The 19126-nt window shown below is 41.8% G+C and overlaps 1 protein-coding gene across 1 annotated transcript in view; it reads left to right on the top strand.

Annotated features, from left to right (window-relative positions):
• The first annotated feature begins 137 nt into the window (after window positions 1–137).
• LOC143290008 (uncharacterized) overlaps window positions 138–19126 on the top strand; it is a 27605-nt gene continuing 8616 nt past the window's right edge. The window contains exons 1-4 of the mRNA XM_076599322.1: window positions 138–257; window positions 9091–10524; window positions 13780–13920; window positions 17570–17728. Of these exons, the coding sequence (XP_076455437.1) occupies window positions 9145–10524; window positions 13780–13920; window positions 17570–17728 (1680 nt within the window). The 5' untranslated portion in view covers window positions 138–257; window positions 9091–9144. The remainder of the gene's footprint in view (window positions 258–9090; window positions 10525–13779; window positions 13921–17569; window positions 17729–19126) is intronic.

The raw sequence follows: 19126 nt of genomic DNA, 5'->3' as shown, positions 1-19126 counted from the left end.
CAGAACCAAATGTTGTGTCTGCAATGTTGCTTGAGCTTTGACAACCCGCTACACGAACTGTTCAGCCAAATAAAGTCCTACCACAGCGAAACACTTCTCGAAACCAGGCAACCTTTGCGTACCACTGCGAACTCAACCGACCTTCCTTGACCACGTGATCCATGACGTCATCAACGCCCCCAATGGCTTATGGGTATTTCTCAGACGACAAGTGATCGGAAACGTCAGCAAAGTATTTGCAGCTTCTTCAAACAACAGTGAGTCTCTCTGTGTGCACGACACTACCATTTCATATGTTTGTTTCAAATGTATGTCTGTGACTGTTTGATGCGCAGATGGGAGTGATGTTTTGTTCATCGAAATATCACGGAGAGTTCCAGTTTTGTTGCGTTGCAAAGCCTACTTTCGGTTTTCACCCTTTTCCTTTCTTCGCCATACCATCAAAGGATATTATTTTTCCAATCACAGATAAAATGTAACACTAGTTTTCCCAAGATAATTTCCTGTGATATATTTTTTCAATGGCCAGGGATGTTTCTTGTCCTGAAGGGGTGAAGATGCCAGTTCAAAGACGTGAACATGTGGAGTGATGAAGGCTTTCTTTACTTCCTGGTTCTGGCCACAGGGGCGTCTTTGTAGTGGAACGAGGGTAATTAATTTTTGTTTTGCCAGTGCTGTGTTAACTTTGATGTTTCCGCATTAAGTGTTAATGTAGCTGTAAATTATGCAGATTATTTTTGCGTCTTGTATCACCGGGGTGTAGTATCTGTGCCTGACTGTTAACATCTCAACAGTGAACCTGCTAAGCTGTGCACACCCCCACCCGTCGGGATAATGCCATACTCTTGGCGACAGCGATGTATTCAACAGATACAGATACAGAGACAACAGAATTGATCAAATAATTGGAACCTGTTTTGTTTTTGTTTTTTTGTTTTTTAATGTGCTTTAATGTAAAATTCTGCACTGAGGAAAAAATAATCCAAAACATAAATATGTCATGAAAATTGATGAAACCGACTTAAGTGTTACTTCAGAGTGTGTTGAGGAAGAAGACCTGGGTGTTACATTTGATCAGGATTTTTCCTTTGATGCCCATTTCCGCTTTTTTCAGGCAGCTGTTGATAAAGTGAATTAAATATTGGCTATTATAAGGAGAACTTTTACTTTCATGGATAAAGATTTTTTTTAACCAATTTTTATAAGACAATTGTATGACAGATACTAGAATACAGCAATGTAATATGATATCCCAGACTTAAAAGACAATCAGTAGCAACTGAGTAGGTTCAGAGGAGAGCAACGAGAATGGTACCGGAACTCAGAGACTTAGATTACCACTGCCAGTTGACACAGTTCAATCTACATTCATTGAAATACAGATTCTTTAGAGGAGATATGATTCAGGTCTTCAAGGTCTCTAACAGCATTGATGATATTGACCATAACACTATTTTCTCAGCTGCTAACAAGTCTGATACAAACAGAAACTCAATACTAACCTTTATACCCAGTTTTGCAGGACTAATATCTGCAAATCATCTTTCAGCATCAGAGTTGTCAAAGGTTAGAATGCTCTGTCAAATGTAACAAAATCAGCTAAAAATATTAAGCAATTAAAAATATTGCAGACAGTGATTCTAGATCAGTTTTGCAGAAATATGACTTTGATGAATAATTATGTAGGCAAATTAGCTTGCAAATGCAAACCCTAAAACCAAATTATTATACCAAGAAAGGGCGTGGAAAGGTTGCAAGGCTTAGTTAACTTTTGCCCCAAATAGAGTACCTGTTAATGGATCCCTTCAGTGGCCAGCACCGTACCCTGTTAATGGATTGCTTTAGTGGCCAGCACTGTACCCTGTTAATGGATCCCTTTAGTGTCCAGCACTGTACCCTGTTAATGGATTCCTTTAGTGGCCAGCACTGTACCCTGTTAATGGATTCCTTTAGTGGCCAGCACTGTACCCTGTTAATGGATCCCTTCAGTGGCCAGCACTGTACCCTGTTAATGGATTCATTCAGTGGCCAGCACTGTACCCTGTTAATGGATTCATTCAGTGGCCAGCACTGTACCCTGTTAATGGATTCCTTCAGTGGCCAGGACTGTACCCTGTTAATGGATTCATTCAGTGGCCAGCACTGTACCCTGTTAATGGATCCCTTTAGTGTCCAGCACTGTACCCTGTTAATGGATTCCTTTAGTGGCCAGCACTGTACCCTGTTAATGGATTCCTTCAGTGGCCAGCACTGTACCCTGTTAATGGATTCCTTCAGTGTCCAGTACTGTACCCTGTTAATGGATTCCTTCAGTGGCCAGCACTGTACCCTGTTAATTGATTCCTTCAATGGCCAGCACTATACCCTGTTAATGGATTACTTCAGTGGCCAGCACTGTACCCTGTTAATGGATTCCTTCAGTGTCCAGCACTGTACCCTGTTAATGGATTCATTCAGTGTCCAGCACTGTACCCTGTTAATGGATTCATTCAGTGGCCAGCACTGTACCCTGTTAATGGATTACTTCAGTGTCCAGCACCATACCTAATGATTTGTATTGATTGATTTCACAGTTTTTGTCCACAGCTGTGAATTTTGGAGTACAGGGTTTGCTTTGCAGGTGAGTTTGTGTTCTCCCAGGCTGAATGCTGTTGACAAGGCGACATCCTGCAGAATCTGTACAGCATTTGATTTAGGTCACATATATCCTGCAGTTCTGGCACTGTGTCATTTCAGAGATGGCAGACCGCTTTATCCATTTGGTTGCTGAATGCTGTTTTAAAGGATGTGATTGATGGGTATTGAACTTTGCTGAAATTCTTGTCAGCTTTTGTCTTGCTCCATGATACATTCCTTCATGAATAAAATGTCACTCTGAATCATACCGACAGGAGACATTTAGATATAAGTAATGTACCCTGTCTTGCAGTTGGCATACCCCCACCCCCACCCCGTTTCTTTTTAGCAGCAAATACAAAATCAATGAAAAGTATAAAGAATGCAGAATAAAAACCAATAGACCAGACTGATAGACTGATGTAAATTAGGAAGTTAGAAACATTGTACACAGCTGCTCAACATTGTCAGCTAGCCTTGCACGCATTTGTCCTAGTGGAAGTTGAAGTGCTGGCTGAAATGGGTCATCAGTCCAGATACAGAGCTGTCTGATCCACGTTTGAGGTAATTTCGTCTTTGTTGTATTTCCTGCGACACCTTGCTGAAAGAAATACATTAAATGTTAAAATTCCCATATATACTTTTCCAGCCATCAGGACAGTGATTTCACATTCACTCTGTCTAGGGCTTGCCATAGGAAGGCGGGGTCCAATCTTCTCCTTCCAGCATTTTAGCCTTTCCTAAGTCAGACATACATTCACAGCTGTGTGGAGTAAAAAAAAAAAAAAAAAAAAAAAAAAAAAAATCTAAGTACAGCGCCTTTTCCAAAGACACAACACAATGCTGAAATGGGGCCTGAAATCCTAGGCGCTCTCTGGTGAACATTGGATCTGAAATCAAATGCATAAGTGACTCCACCACGCCACCTTCTGTAGAAAAGCATATAACTTGGGATACTACTATTTTCACTGATCTTTCAAGTCAACACATGCACTTTCCTTTGCAGATGCATGCAGAAGATCATGCACATTAAAGATTCTGTAATTGATGTCAGAGTTTGGTAGGTCATACTTATAGAAACAAGAACATACCTGGCATACACCCACTGAAAATGGAACATGGCTGCCTGTATACATGGCAGGGGAAAAAAACAGTCATACACTTGAAAGCCCACTCATGGACATGCATAAACAAGTAAATGTGGGAGTTGCAGCCCTTGAACAAAGAAGCAGACACAACACATGCACTAATATCCTCCTATTGAAATCTTTCTGATCTCCAGATTCAGTTAATTTTTCATGCCTTGAGTCCTTTTTTCTTTGATCTCCTAAAATCAGTCAGTGTTTCTGATTTCTGAAATGAATACGTTTCTCTACGATTAATACATTTGACTTATTTCTGAATTCAGTCTGTTTTTCTCATCTCTGATTTCAAACAATTTAATTTTTGTTTTCTTTGAAGTCAATGCATTTGATATAAAAGAAATCTTTGACACCAGTCCATTTTTCAGACTCCTGTATTCAGCTTGTGACAGCATCCAGTGAGTTAAAAGAAGGTTCATGGACATTTTTGACATAGTCTGCTATAGTGAACATGTGTGCAGCCTTAATGTCAGCTTGCAAAATATCGATTGATGTATGTCCAAGACTTTTCCTTCTTCATTTCTTTTTTCCTACCACTCTTTCCCTCTTTCCTTCCTCCTTTTCTCATTTCTTTCTTTCCCTCTTTCCTTCCTCCTTTTCTCATTTCTTTTCCTCTTTCCTTCCTCCTTTTCTCATTTCTTTCCCTCTTTCCTTCATCCTTTTCTCATTTCTTTCCCTCTTTCCTTCCTCCTTTTCTCATTTCTTTCTTTCCCCCTTTCCTTCATCCTTTTCTCATTTCTTTCCCTCTTTCCTTCCTCCTTTTCTCATTTCTTTCTTTTCCTCTTTCCTTCCTCCTTTTCTCATTTCTTTCTTTCCCTCTTTCCTTCCTCCTTTTCTCATTTCTTTCTTTCCCTCTTTCCTTCCTCCTTTTCTCATTTCTTTCTTTCCCTCTTTCCTTCCTCCTTTTCTCATTTCTTTCTTTCCCTCTTTCCTTCATCCTTTTCTCATTTCTTTCTTTCCCTCTTTCCTTCATCCTTTTCTCATTTCTTTCTTTCCCCCTTTCCTTCATCCTTTTCTCATTTCTTTCCCTCTTTCCTTCCTCCTTTTCTCATTTCTTTCTTTCCCTCCTTCCTTCCTCCTTTTCTCATTTCTTTCCCTCTTTCCTTCCTCCTTTTCTCATTTCTTTCTTTCCCTCTTTCCTTCATCCTTTTCTCATTTCTTTCTTTCCCCCTTTCCTTCATCCTTTTCTCATTTCTTTCCCTCTTTCCTTCCTCCTTTTCTCATTTCTTTCTTTTCCTCTTTCCTTCATCCTTTTCTCATTTCTTTCCCTCTTTCCTTCCTCCTTTTCTCATTTCTTTCTTTCCCTCTTTCCTTCCTCCTTTTCTCATTTCTTTCTTTCCCTCTTTCCTTCCTCCTTTTCTCATTTCTTTCTTTTCCTCTTTCCTTCATCCTTTTCTCATTTCTTTCTTTCCCTCTTTCCTTCCTCCTTTTCTCATTTCTTTCCCTCTTTCCTTCCTCCTTTTCTCATTTCTTTCTTTTCCTCTTTCCTTCCTCCTTTTCTCATTTCTTTCTTTTCCTCTTTCCTTCCTCCTTTTCTCATTTCTTTCTTTTCCTCTTTCCTTCCTCCTTTTCTCATTTCTTTCCCTCTTTCCTTCCTCCTTTTCTCAATTCTTTCCCTCTTTCCTTCCTCCTTTTCTCATTTCTTTCTTTCCCTCTTTCCTTCATCCTTTTCTCATTTCTTTCCCCTCTTTCCTTCCTCCTTTTCTCATTTCTTTCCCTCTTTCCTTCATCCTTTTCTCATTTCTTTCTTTCCCTCTTTCCTTCCTCCTTTTCTCATTTCTTTCTTTCCCTCTTTCCTTCCTCCTTTTCTCATTTCTTTCCCTCTTTCCTTCCTCCTTTTCTCATTTCTTTCCCTCTTTCCTTCCTCCTTTTCTCATTTCTTTCTTTTCCTCTTTCCTTCCTCCTTTTCTCATTTCTTTCTTTTCCTCTTTCCTTCCTCCTTTTCTCATTTCTTTCTTTTCCTCTTTCCTTCCTCCTTTTCTCATTTCTTTCCCTCTTTCCTTCCTCCTTTTCTCATTTCTTTCTTTCCCTCTTTCCTTCCTCCTTTTCTCATTTCTTTCTTTCCCCCTTTCCTTCATCCTTTTCTCATTTCTTTCCCTCTTTCCTTCCTCCTTTTCTGATTTCTTTCCCTCTTTCCTTCCTCCTTTTCTCATTTCTTTCTTTTCCTCTTTCCTTCATCCTTTTCTCATTTCTTTCCCTCTTTCCTTCCTCCTTTTCTCATTTCTTTCTTTTCCTCTTTCCTTCATCCTTTTCTCATTTCTTTCTTTCCCTCTTTCCTTCATCCTTTCTTTTCATGTATTCTTCTTCTTTTCTTCTTCTGCGTTCCCCAGGTCATGCTGTCAGATGGTCATTCCGGTCTGCAGCATGAAGTCCGCTGTCCTCCACAGTGGAGCAGGTATTTCCCAGAGCTTCTCTTGGAGTTCCACCGCACAGGGCCAGGTTTCCCTCCTCAGTGTGCCAAAAGCTGGGCAGAACTGTGATAAGTGCTCTGGTGTCTGCGAACCTGTGTGGATTGGGCATTCATCAGTAGGGGGTGGTCTCAGTCTGTAGAGGTGTGAAAGGAGCCTGCAATGTCCAGTTCTCAGTCAGAAGAAGACTACTTGCTGTGCTCTGTGTGAAGTCCAGAGAGCATCCTCCTCCCATCCAGTTTGGTGTTTGTTTCTCCATTGCTCTCTGAACTGGTTCTTCACGATTGCTCGTGGTTCTCTGTATCAGATAGGATGGACAGTGTGTTCCATTTTGCTGCCTGCCTTTGAGAGCCTGTCAGCCTCCTCATTTCCACTGACTCCACAGTGCGATGGGATCCATTGGAGGGTCAGCAGTGTCCTCTGGTTCAGTGTCCCCAGTGCCTGCCTCATGTCTCACAGGATCTGGCTTTCTTCTCCTGCAAGGAGACTTTGCAGTTCATCGGGATGACTGTGTGTGTTGGCAGCTTTTCTCTGGAATTCAGAGTCTGTGCTGCATGAAGCAGTGCACAAGTCTCCACTCTGTAGTTTGTGGACAGCTGACCTGTGGGGATGGACCTTGTGACACGGCTGCTATCTGGGAATTTAATGAGAAACCATTTTTACAGCACTCTGCAGAGCCATCCGTGTAGACATGGGACCATCTGTCACATGGGTAGTACAATACAATACATCTTTATTAATCCCACTGGAAATTACATGTGCATTCAGACGTTCATCACTCACACCAATCAGTCTCAGCCCAAAGTCGAGTCTAACATAATTTTTTTGGTTATATATGAACATAGCAAAATTTTAACTTAAAAATGAAAAGACTGAATTAAATATGAAAGTGATAAAAACTTAACAGCTTGCTTTATAACACAGTAAGAGAAATTATAACATGTATTTCAAAGAAAACTAAGGAGCGCTATTTCTGGTAAAAGAAATTATAACATATGTCTTAAAGAAAAACTAAGAAGCGCTATTTCTGAATAGGGGACTCGACCTACCACTTCTGCCCTCCCGTTTGCTGTTAAAGTCTGAGTAAAGAGGGTGAGTTTCATCGTCAAAAATTGTATAAAACCTGTCTGTCATCTTTTTCTGGTACACGTCGTCAAAACTGTCTTGTCTTCTGCCCACCACCCCACTTGCTTTTCTAATGATCTTATGAAGTCTGTCTTTATTCTGTTTGGTCACATTCCCGCCCCAGCACACAGAACCATAAAACAGAACACTGGAAACAACAGAACAATAAAACATTTCTAGCAGCTGCTTACATATGTTGAAAGATTTCAGTTTCCTGAGGCAATACATTACACTGTTTACTTTTTTTACCATTGAATCTGAGTGTTCATTCCATGAAAGTTTGTTGCCAATAATTACGCCAAGGTATTAATATGTGTTGACCTGTTCAACAGTCTCTCCTTTGATGACAGTCTGATTGATACTTGGTTTCTTCTTCCTGTAATCAGTAACTAGTTCTGTTGTTCTTGTAACATATAACTCTAAAAGTTACCATCACACCAAGTTGTAAAATTGTCCATCTCTTGTCTGTACTCAGTGTCGTCGTCATCAGTTACAAGTCCTGTCAGAGCTGAATCGTCAGCGAACTTGATGAGTGGACACGATGCTGCGCCTACTCCTGCAGTCAGCTGTGTACAAAGTAAAAAGGAAGGGTGACAGTGCAGTGCCCTGGGAAGCACCAGTATTAGTGTACAAAACACTGGAGAGAGAGTCCTTAGTTTTTACAAATTGGGGTCTGTTGGTAAGGTAGTCTGAAATGCATAAGATAGTTGGTGAATTAATTTTCATCTGTAAAAGTTTATTAGCCAAAAGGTGGTGCTGAATAGTGTTGAACGCACTTGAGAAGTCAAAACACATCAGTTGGATGTATGTGCCAGGCCTGTGTAAATGTTCATATGCCTTATTAAAACAAACAACAAAGCGTCATCAACATTTCTGTTTCTCCTGCAAGCAAACTGTAGAGGGTCTAAAAACTCCTTTACTAATCCCTGTAAGTGAATGAAATCAACTCTAATGAATGTCTTCATAATGGCAGGTGTTAGAGCCACAGGATGAAGGTCATTCATGCATTTAACAGGTGTTTTCTTTGGAACTGAAACAATGCATGATGTTTTCCATATGAGGGGTATTTTACACTGGGTCAGTGACTGATTAAAAATGATTGTAAAAATTCTGTAAAGTTGTTCTGCATCCAGCATCTGGAGGGTCAAGTTCCTCAGTTCTGCATCAATGTGGCTATCCTTCCTGCCTACTCCAGGAACATGGAGGACTATGTTCAGCTCCTCTGACTTCCACTCCTCATAGTCCTGTAGGGATTCCACCTGTTGTTGTTGGGGAAGCAGGACACTAGTAAGATGTCGTTGGTTCATCTTTACAGGATGGTTCAGACTTTGTCTCTTTTATCGGTTCTTTGTTGGTTCCTGGAGCCTAGCATTCAATAGATGGGATGGCAGTCTCTTCATCTTTTCTGCTTGATGCAGCATCTTTTCATTTCACCGTTCGTCCAGTGAGTGCAGCTGTGTCATCTTTCCCATTGCAGGGATGGGCACTGTTTTCATTCGTCCTGTGATTCGCCAGAGGCCTGTGTTTTGGACCTTGGTGGGCCGGGCTGTGTTTGTCTTGGCAGCTGTTGACCAGATGTTGAGGCATACTCAAGTTGGGGTCACAGAACCTGTATACCCCTGGGTCAAGATCTTTGAGTTTGCTCCCCATTTTGTGCCAGCAAGTTTTTTCATCACAGCCATCTTCTTCACTGCCTTATGTATTCATTTATCCATTCATCCATTCATTCATTCATTCATTAACTCAGTTTCTGTTTGTTTGTCTACTCAGTTCATACTGTATATTTCTTCTTTCACTAGGTTGACCAGACTACTGAAGGGGTGTCTGCGTACTCCACCTGTCAGCATCCGATCATGGCCTCTGCATTTCCTGCCGACTCTGATGACAGTTTGACGTGTAGTGTGTGCCACGACTATTTTAAAAACCCAAAGCTGCTCCCTTGTGGTCATCTGATGTGTCATGACTGTATTTTATCTTGGTTAGAGTCAAAAGAGAGTGCGGGCTGCCCTCTGTGCAGAGCCAGTGTTGTGGGTGCTGACAGCGGAGGAGATTTAAAGGAAATTGCCAACGCTTTGCCCACGGACCTGTCTATGGTCCACTTGGTAGAAGCTGAGCAACTGCTGCACAAGCAGCACCAGTGCTGTGCCTGTGCAGTCTCTGTGGCCACAAGTCTGTGCCTCAGCTGCAGAGACATGATGTGCAAATCCTGTGCAAAGCTGCACACACAGTTTTCAATGTTAAAAAATCACATTGTAGAAGATATGTCCAGCCTGACGCCAGAAAAACTGGCTGCAAACCGACGCCCGCCCACCTGTGCGCACCATGGCAATGAGGTGTGTACCCTGTACTGCCCAACCCACGAGGAGTTGATTTGCCACACCTGTGCCGTGACCCGTCACCGACAGTGCCAGGAAGTGAAGGAATTGGAGGAGAAGGTGTCTGAGGCACACGCCGTGCTGGCAGAGCTGGTGAAGAAGCTGAAGGAAGGACAGGTCATGATGAACCACAACATTGAGCAGCTGGACCAGCACCTGCAAGAGACGGAGAAGAAGATACAGACCTTGATAGCAGAGATTGACGCTGTTTGTGACAAGCTGGAGTTGGCTGTCAAGGAGTGTCGGCGCCATCTGAAGGAGCTGGTTCACAGGGCCGGTGTCGAGGTGAAGGACGCGGTGCAGGACGGGAAGACCTACCTGCTCCAGCAGAAAGGCAAGGTGACGTGCCACAGCATTGTGGCAGAGCGAAGCCAAGAGATCGGAACACACGACGAGGTCACGACCATGACGGCCGTGATGAAGTCCCGTGTGGACGACATGGACCTCAGCGCCACCTTGCCTGCAGACTTCATGGTGGTTTCTGCCGTGAAGATGGAGATCAGCCCACAGGTGGTGTCTGAAGTGGAGGCAAAGTTGAGAGAACTGGCTAAAGTCCAGTGCATCCCTGCTGATATCAAGGCACAGTCTGCTGATGTTAGGGCACAGCCTGCTGATGTCAGGGCACAGCCTGCTGATGTTAGGGCACAGTCTGCTGATGTTAAGGCACAGCCTGCTGATGTCAGGGCACAGTCTGCTGATGTTAGGGCACAGCCTGCTGATGTCAGGGCACAGTCTGCTGGTGTCAGGGCACAGCCTGCAGTCAGGGCACAGCCTGCTGATGTTAGGGCACAGTCTGATGTCAGGGCACAGTCTGCTGATGTCAGGGCACAGTCTGCTGGTGTCAGGGCACAGCTAAAGGTGATAGTTTAGTTTTTGCCTCTCTGATTTTTTACTCTTTCACAGTTGGGAGAGGGGAGTTAGACTTTAGATGTGTCTGTTTGTTGTTGTTTGATTTTATAGATGAATAAGGAAAAGTTTCTTCTATGATTTAACATACATGTGTGTGTGTGTGTGTGTGTGTGTGTGTGTGTGTGTGTGTGTGTGGAGGCATGCACACGTTTCCATTTATGTCTGTATTCAGTATACAATATGCTAATTTTCTGCATTAGTTCTGTTATGGATGTTATCTCAGTGGGGGTGTCAGTTCATGTCAGCAGTGGCATCTGTTTAACTTGAATTTGTGGGAGGACGAGAAATCTGCTCGTGTTCACCAATATATGTGTTCAGAAAATACTTAAACAAACAAACAAAAAACAAAAATTGAAGAGTGTTTTTCAGGAATGTGAAACTTGCTTGGTAAAACCAGGTTGATTATTGTATTATCCATATTTGTGTTAATTAACTAGATTCCTCTACAAATTTTGGATATAATCATTGTGATAATGCACCAGAGTTATAGAACTTGACTTTGTTCAGTCAAATGTGAGGAATGAAGTTATTTTCCTGTGAAAGGTGAAAAGTCATTCATTGAGTCAGATGCAATGCAAGGTAGTACTCATCACTGTTTCAGTCATTTAGTGTATGAAGTGCTCACAGTGGTGTCTTGTATGTGGGTAAGAACACAGACTGCAAGAGATACATGTACAAAACAAGTGTGATCAATGTAAGAATGCATCTTAAATTCATTTCATACCATACCATACCATACCATGCCATGCCATACCATACCATGCCATGCCATACCATACCATACCATGCCATGCCATACCATACCATACCATACCATACCATACCACACCACGCCATGCCATACCATACCATGCCATACCATACCATACCATACCATACCATACCATACCATACCATGCCATACCATACCATGCCATACCATACTATACCATACCATACCATACCATACCATACCATACCATACCATACCATGCCATGCCATACCATACCATACCATGCCATGCCATGCCATACCATACCATGCCATGCCATGCCATACCATGCCATGCCATACCATACCATACCATGCCATGCCATGCCATACCATACCATGCCATACCATGCCATGCCATGCCATACCATGCCATACCATACCATGCCATACCATGTCATGCCATACCATACCATACCATAGCGTACCACACCATACCATACCATACCATAGCGTACCATACCATACCATACCACGCCATACCATACCATACCATGCCATACCATGCCATACCATACCATGCCATACCATGCCATGCCATACCATACCATACCATACCATACCATACCATACCATACCATACCATGCCATACCATGCCATACCATACCATGTCATGCCATACCATACCATACCATACCATACCATACCATGCCATGCCATACCATGCCATGCCATACCATGCCATACCATACCATGCCATACCATACCATGTCATGCCATGCCATACCATACCATACCATACCATACCATACCATGCCATACCATACCATACCATACCATACCATGCCATACCATGCCATACCATACCATGCCATACCATACCATGTCATGCCATGCCATACCATACCATACCATACCATACCATGCCATACCATACCATACCATACCATACCATGCCATACCATGCCATACCATACCATGCCATACCATACCATGTCAGGCCATGCCATACCATACCACACCATACCATACCATGCCATACCATACCATGTCATACCATGCCATACCATACCACGCCATACCATACCATACCATGCCATACCATACCATACCATACCACGCCATACCATACCATACCATAGCGTACCACACCATACCATACCATACCATACCATACCATGCCATGCCATGCCATGCCATACCATACCATACCATGCCATACCATACCACACCATATCATACCATACCATGCCATACCATACCATACCATGCCATGCCATGCCATGCCATACCATAGCGTACCATACCATACCATACCATACCATCCCATACCGTACCACGCCATACCATAGCGTACCATACCATGCCATACCATACCATACCATACCATGCCATACCATACCATGCCATACCATACCATACCATACCATGCCATACCATACCATGCCATACCATGCCAGTTAACCTCAGTTATAACAGTATGACATATGTCTTTTTGCCCAGTATAAAAGTAGAGCATCATCATTTGTCTTTGGTCACCTTTGCTGCAGTTATAACCAAACACATCTAAAAACACATCTAAAACATCACACTTACAAAAGATACACCATCACAACGCCCAAAAAGAAATTGTTTTAACCAGTAGACATTTTACATAAAGAAAGGGATTGTTAGCACTGGTATTATGAAAATTTGTGAACACATGTATACACACACTCCACCCCGCCCCCCTCCCTCCGCACACATATATCTCTGCAGCAAGTACACTTACACACACACAGACACGCACATTCTCACACCCCCACACACATGCACACACACACTTAGACCTATCCCCTCACCCCCCACACACAAATGCCCCCCATACACACACACACACACACACACACACACACACACACACACACACACACACACACACACACACTTGCAGAATTATTTAAAACATTAGACTCATGAGACATCATCAAAATCCATGAAAAGAAGTTCAACATAAAGCTTTTCAATTTTTACATGTAAAATAATGATAAACACTAACACTTTTTTTTTTTTTTTTATCTATACCAAATTGTACAATTACTATTCCATGTCAAGCCATATTATGTATGCTTGGGGTTGGTAAGGTTTAGAATAATGTTAATGTCTAGATATCATTATTCTACATGAAATAATTGAAATGTCTTATGCTGGAATTCTTTCTGTGGATTGTGATCATGTTTGTTTTATAGTGTGATGTTTTAGATGGATCATATTCTAATTGTTAGTGTGTGCTGGTGCTGTGGTGTGGTGGTGGTGGGGGCGGAGGTGGTGTGTGTGTGTGTTGTTTATTTGTTATTGCTTTGTGTGTGGGGGGGGGGGGGAAGTGGGGGTGTATTGTATATGTTTTGTGGTTGTTTGTGTGTATGTGTGTGTGTGTGAGTGTGCACACGCGTGCAGAAGAACACAGGATGAAGGTTAAAGTAATAAAAGGTTTTCTTATAATCCAGTTGTTTTACTGGAAATTATGTTGCAGGTGACTACATGGAGATTCCATGACAACCATGGCCAAAACGTTGACCTCTCCAACAACCATCAGACTGCAGATCAAGTGACTGGTATCTGTGATGGTATTGTGATGTCACGTGACCCCATGGAGGTGAACAGGCTGTACCAGGTAGGACCCCAAACAGGACACACCTTTCAGTGTACATGGATCACTGCACTGCATTTGTGGGCTGCCATCAGTTCCTTGTGCATTCAGTTACATGAGTGGGCTTTTATGGATGTCAGCGTTTTTCTGTCCACTGTTTCAGCAGGTGGCCATGTTATTCACAGGAAGAGTTTGTTGGTTTTGTTGTTGTGGTTGTGGTTTGTTTGGGATTTCTGAAAGTTACTGTATCACACAATTTCTGTAGCACACCAGACAATACGCACGTGGCAGGACATGCAAACACAATGGACACGCAACAAGACTTTGATGGACGGGAAAAATAACTGGAAATCTGATCAGAAACCTACTGGAAGTCTGCAAATCATTTGAAATCCTGACCCTGGATTAGGATTACGACGGATTTCCAATCCTCACTTTCAGTGTGCTGCATGGACACCAATGGCTGTAGCAAATACACACCAAAGTGCAGGAGAGAAGTATGAAATGAATTTCAAGATAAGTTAACATCATTCAAAATAAGTTTCAGAAGCATATCAAATTATATAATGAAATATCTTTTCATACAAAATACACAGAAGTACAAATTTGAATGGAAAAAAGACCAGAAAAGAAGACCAAATTACAAGTCAAGGAAGGCAACTAAAAAAATCAGAAATTGGCTGTTTGTCTTAAACCCAACTGATGGGTTCTTCTCCCTGTAAATGTATGTTAAATTGATATTACATTTGGGATATTACACTAACTTTTCTGAAAGCTGGCATACACTATAGAGTCTCTTTGAACAGTGATTTCTCACTGAGTTTGATAAAGTTGAAACTGACGGGGTTTCAGAGATGGCTGTAGGATTTCAGATGTAACAGAAATGATAAAAAAGCTGTGTTCCCCACAAACCCTGGTTTTGCTGTGTGAGCTTTCTGTCAGCTGGAGACTTTCCTCAGACAGCTGAAGCTTTAGAGGTTTGACATCCCTGGGGCAAGATGTCCTCCCTGTGTCCCTTGGTGTCAGTGTTGATCCACTGGTGTTGTGGAGGTCACTGACAGGATCCGTTTCTCTCTTCATGTTCAGCCCTGCAGCACTGACAAGAACAAAGACAGCCTGTCTGTTCAAAAGGCCCACATGTTCAGAAGTGAACCGTCATTCAAAAGGCCCACATGTTCAGAAGTGAACCATCATTCAAAAGGTCCACATGTTCAGAAGTGAACCATCATTCAAAAGGCCCACATGTTCAGAAGTGAACCATCATTCAAAAGGTCCACATGTTCAGAAGTGAACCATCATTCAAAAGGCCCACATGTTCAGAAGTGAACCATCATTCAAAAGGCCCACATGTTCATATATATATATTGATGTGTTTATATTGATATGAATGCATTTTTCTTATTATTTATCCCAAGTGAAATGTGTGGATGTAATTAATTCTTTATTGAAGTAGTTGTGCTTAGGAATTGAATAAAAAGTATTGTATTACTTGGATGGCAGTGGTAAAAAAAAAATTATGGGTCACAAATGTTTGTCGGTGTCTAAATTCTGAATGTTTCTCTTCTGCATAAGACAGCCAAGGTGTCCAATGTCTTCTAGGATTCTTAAGACCTTAACAAGTTATTGATTGTAGGTGGCAGAACTGGCATGAACATACATACATATTATATATATACAGGTGTTTCTCTTTCTTCTTCTTCTTCCTCTCTCTCTCTCTCTTTCTCTCTCTGTCTCTCTCTCTGTCTCTCTCTCTCTCTCTCTATGTCTCTCTCTCTCTTTCTCTCTCTGTCTCTCTCTCTCTGTCTGTCTGTCTCTCTCTCTCTCTCTGTCTCTCTCTCTCTCTCTCTCTCTCTGTGTCTGTCTCTCTCTCTCTGTGTCTCTCTGTGTCTCTGTCTCTCTCTCTCTCTCTTTCTCTCTCTGTCTCTCTCTCTGTCTGTCTCTCTCTCTCTGTCTCTCTCTCTGTCTCTCTGTCTCTCTACACTAGTGATACACTGGTGGCAGATTTGCTCAGTACAGACTTTTTAAGAACGCATATTTAGTTGAGCAATATTTTCCAATTAGAATGAACACACACATTAAATGCACATTGACTGAATTCAGATTGGGCATTTTTGATATTGCACATCACCTACTTTAGATACAAGTCCAAAAGTGAACATGAACTAAGATGTTGCTGATGTAACACAGAGAAGAGAAGCTCACTTTTTTTTGTAAAGGTGCCTTACCCAGCTTGACCTAAGATTGAAGCTTATTGAACCCAGTTATTATATCAACCCTTGCAGCTTTAGATTAAATTAGTTGTTGTCAACTCTTGAAATGAGACTACACTGTATGGACTCAGTACTTATATATATATATATATATATACAAATCTTTGAAGAGGCTGAATATAATGACACCATATCATGACATTTTTTTGCCTGTGATGGATGTGTTTAAAACATTACTGTGTGATCAGTTATATTTCCAATATTACATTGTACTTGCGCCACACCCCTTCAGAAAGGGGCTTTGGCCTTCAATTGAATAAAATAGTTCATTTGTTGTTTGGTTCTCTCTAGCATTTCCCACAGTCTGTTCACCCAACAATTCACCACTTAAGTCCTCTTCATGATGCCTTGAAAACATCATAATAGTGTGTGTGTGTGTGTGTGTGTGTGCGTGCGTGCGTGCGTGTGTGCGTGTGTGCGCGTGTGGGCGTGTGTGCGTGTGTGTGTGTGTGTGAGAATGCGATGTGTGGTGTGTGTGTGTGGTGTGTGTGTGTGTGTGTGAGAATGCGATGTGGTGTGTGTGTGTGTGTGTGAATGCGATGTGTGGTGTGTGTGTATGGTGTGTGTGTGTATGTGTGTGTGTGTGTGTGTGTGTATGTGTGTGTGTGTGTGTGTGTATGAATGCGATGTGTGGTGTGTGTGTGTGTGTGAATGCGATGTGTGGTGTGTGTGTGTGTGGTGTGTGTGTATGTGGGTGTGTGTGGGTGTTGTGTGTGTGTGTGTGTGTGTGTGTGTGAATGCGATGTGTGGGGTGTGTGTGTGGTGTGTGTGTATGGTGTGTGTGTGTGTGTGTGTGTGAATGTGATATGTGGTGTGTATGTGTGTGTGGTGTGTATGTGTGTGTGGTGAGTGTGTATGGTGTGTGTGTGTTTGTGTGTGTGTGTGTGTGCGCGAGTGATGTGGTGTGTGTGTGTGTGTGTGTGTGTGCGAGTGATGTGTGGTGTATGTGTGAATGCGTGGTGTGTGTGTGTGTGTGTGTGTGTGTGTGTGTGTGTGTGTGCGAGGGATGTGTGGTGTGTGGTGTGTATGTGTATGAGTGGTGTGCGTGTGTGTGCGCGCGCGCGCGTGTGTGTGTGTGTGTGTGTGTGATGTGTGTGTGTGTGTGATGTGTGTGTGTGATGTGTGTGTGATGTGTGTGTGTGTGTGTGTGATGTGTGTGTGTGTGTGATGTGTGTGTGTGTGTGTGTGATGTGTGTGTGTGTGTGGTGTGTGTGTGTGTGTGTGTGTGTGTGTATGATGTGTGTGTGTGTGTGTGTGGTGTGTGTGTGTGTGATGTGTGTGTGTGATGTGTGTGTGTGTATGATGTGTGTGTATGATGTGTGTGATGTGTGTGATGTGTGTGTGATGTGTGTGTGTGTGTGTGTGGTGTGTGTGTGTGTGTGTGTGTGTGTGTGTGTTTTCAGGTGGAGGTAAATGAAATCAGTGAAGGGTTTTACTGGCCCGGCATGGTGGGTGTGGCACTGCAGGCCCCAGACACCATCAGACTGCCCCTCAGTGTCTATCATGATTCTTCCTTTGCCATTGTGATTGGCCACCGCTGTGTGTGGAATCAAGGCAGGGAGGTAGGAACATGTACATTGTCCTCTTGACTGTGGCCGAGGGAATCTCTTTTTTTGGTTCCTCCCTCTTTTCACTTTGGCTTTTTATTTCTTTCTTTCTTTCTTTCTTTCTTTTTTCTTTTTTTTTCTTCTAAATATTCCTTTCTCCTTCCATCTGTCTGGGTCTTTTGTTTTTCATTCTCCTACCATCTATATAGGTCTTGTTTTTTGTTGTTGTTTTTCATTCTCCTACCATCTATATAGGTCTTGTTTTTTGTTGTTGTTTTTCATTCTCCTACCATCTATATAGGTCTTGTTTTTTGTTGTTGTTTTTTATTCTCCTACCATCTATATAGGTCTTGTTTTTTGTTTGTTTGTTTGTTTCATTCTCCTTCCATCTCTTTAGGCCTTTTGTTGTTGTTGTTTTTCATTCTCCTACCATCTGTATAGGTCTTGTTTTTTGTTGTTGTTTTTCATTCTCCTACCATCTATATAGGTCTTGTTTTTTGTTGTTTTTCATTCTCCTTCCATCTATATAGGTCTTGTTTTTTGTTGTTGTTTTTCATTCTCCTACCATCTATATAGGTCTTGTTTTTTGTTGTTGTTTTTCATTCTCCTACCATCTATATAGGTGTTGTTGTTTGTTGTTGTTTTTCATTCTCCTACCATCTATATAGGTCTTGTTTTTTGTTGTTGTTTTTCATTCTCCTACCATCTATATAGGTCTTGTTTTTTGTTGTTTGTTTTTTTCATTCTCCTACCATCTATATAGGTCTTGTTTTTTGTTGTTGTTTTTCATTCTCCTACCATCTATATAGGTCTTGTTTTTTGTTGTTGTTTTTCATTCTCCTACCATCTATATAGGTCTTGTTGTTTGTTTGTTTGTTTCATTCTCCTTCCATCTCTTTAGGCCTTTTGTTGTTGTTGCTGTATTTTTCGTTTTTGTTGTTTGTCTGTTTTTTGTTGTTGTTTTGTAATTTCCCCTCACTCCCCATATCTGTGTAGATCCAGTGTATTAATTTTTGTTGTTGTTTTGTAATTTCCCCTCACTCCCCATATCTGTGTAGATCCAGTGTATTAATTTTTGTTGTTGTTTTGTAATTTCCCCTCACTCCCCATATCTGTGTAGATCTAGTGTATTAATTTTTGTTGTTGTTTTGTAATTTTCCCTCACTCCCCATATCTGTGTAGATCCAGTGTATTAATTTTTGTTGTTGTTTTGTAATTTCCCCTCACTCCCCATATCTGTGTAGATCTGGTGTATTAATTTTTGTTGTTGTTTTGTAATTTTCCCTCACTCCCCATATCTGTGTAGATCCAGTGTATTAATTTTTGTTGTTGTTTTGTAATTTCCCCTCACTCCCCATATCTGTGTAGATCCAGTGTATTAATTTTTGTTGTTGTTTTGTAATTCCCCCTCAC

The sequence above is a fragment of the Babylonia areolata genome, chromosome 14 (genome assembly GCF_041734735.1).
Source record: "Babylonia areolata isolate BAREFJ2019XMU chromosome 14, ASM4173473v1, whole genome shotgun sequence".
Lineage (NCBI taxonomy): Eukaryota > Metazoa > Mollusca > Gastropoda > Neogastropoda > Buccinidae > Babylonia > Babylonia areolata.
This window is presented reverse-complemented; position numbering and strand designations above follow the sequence as displayed.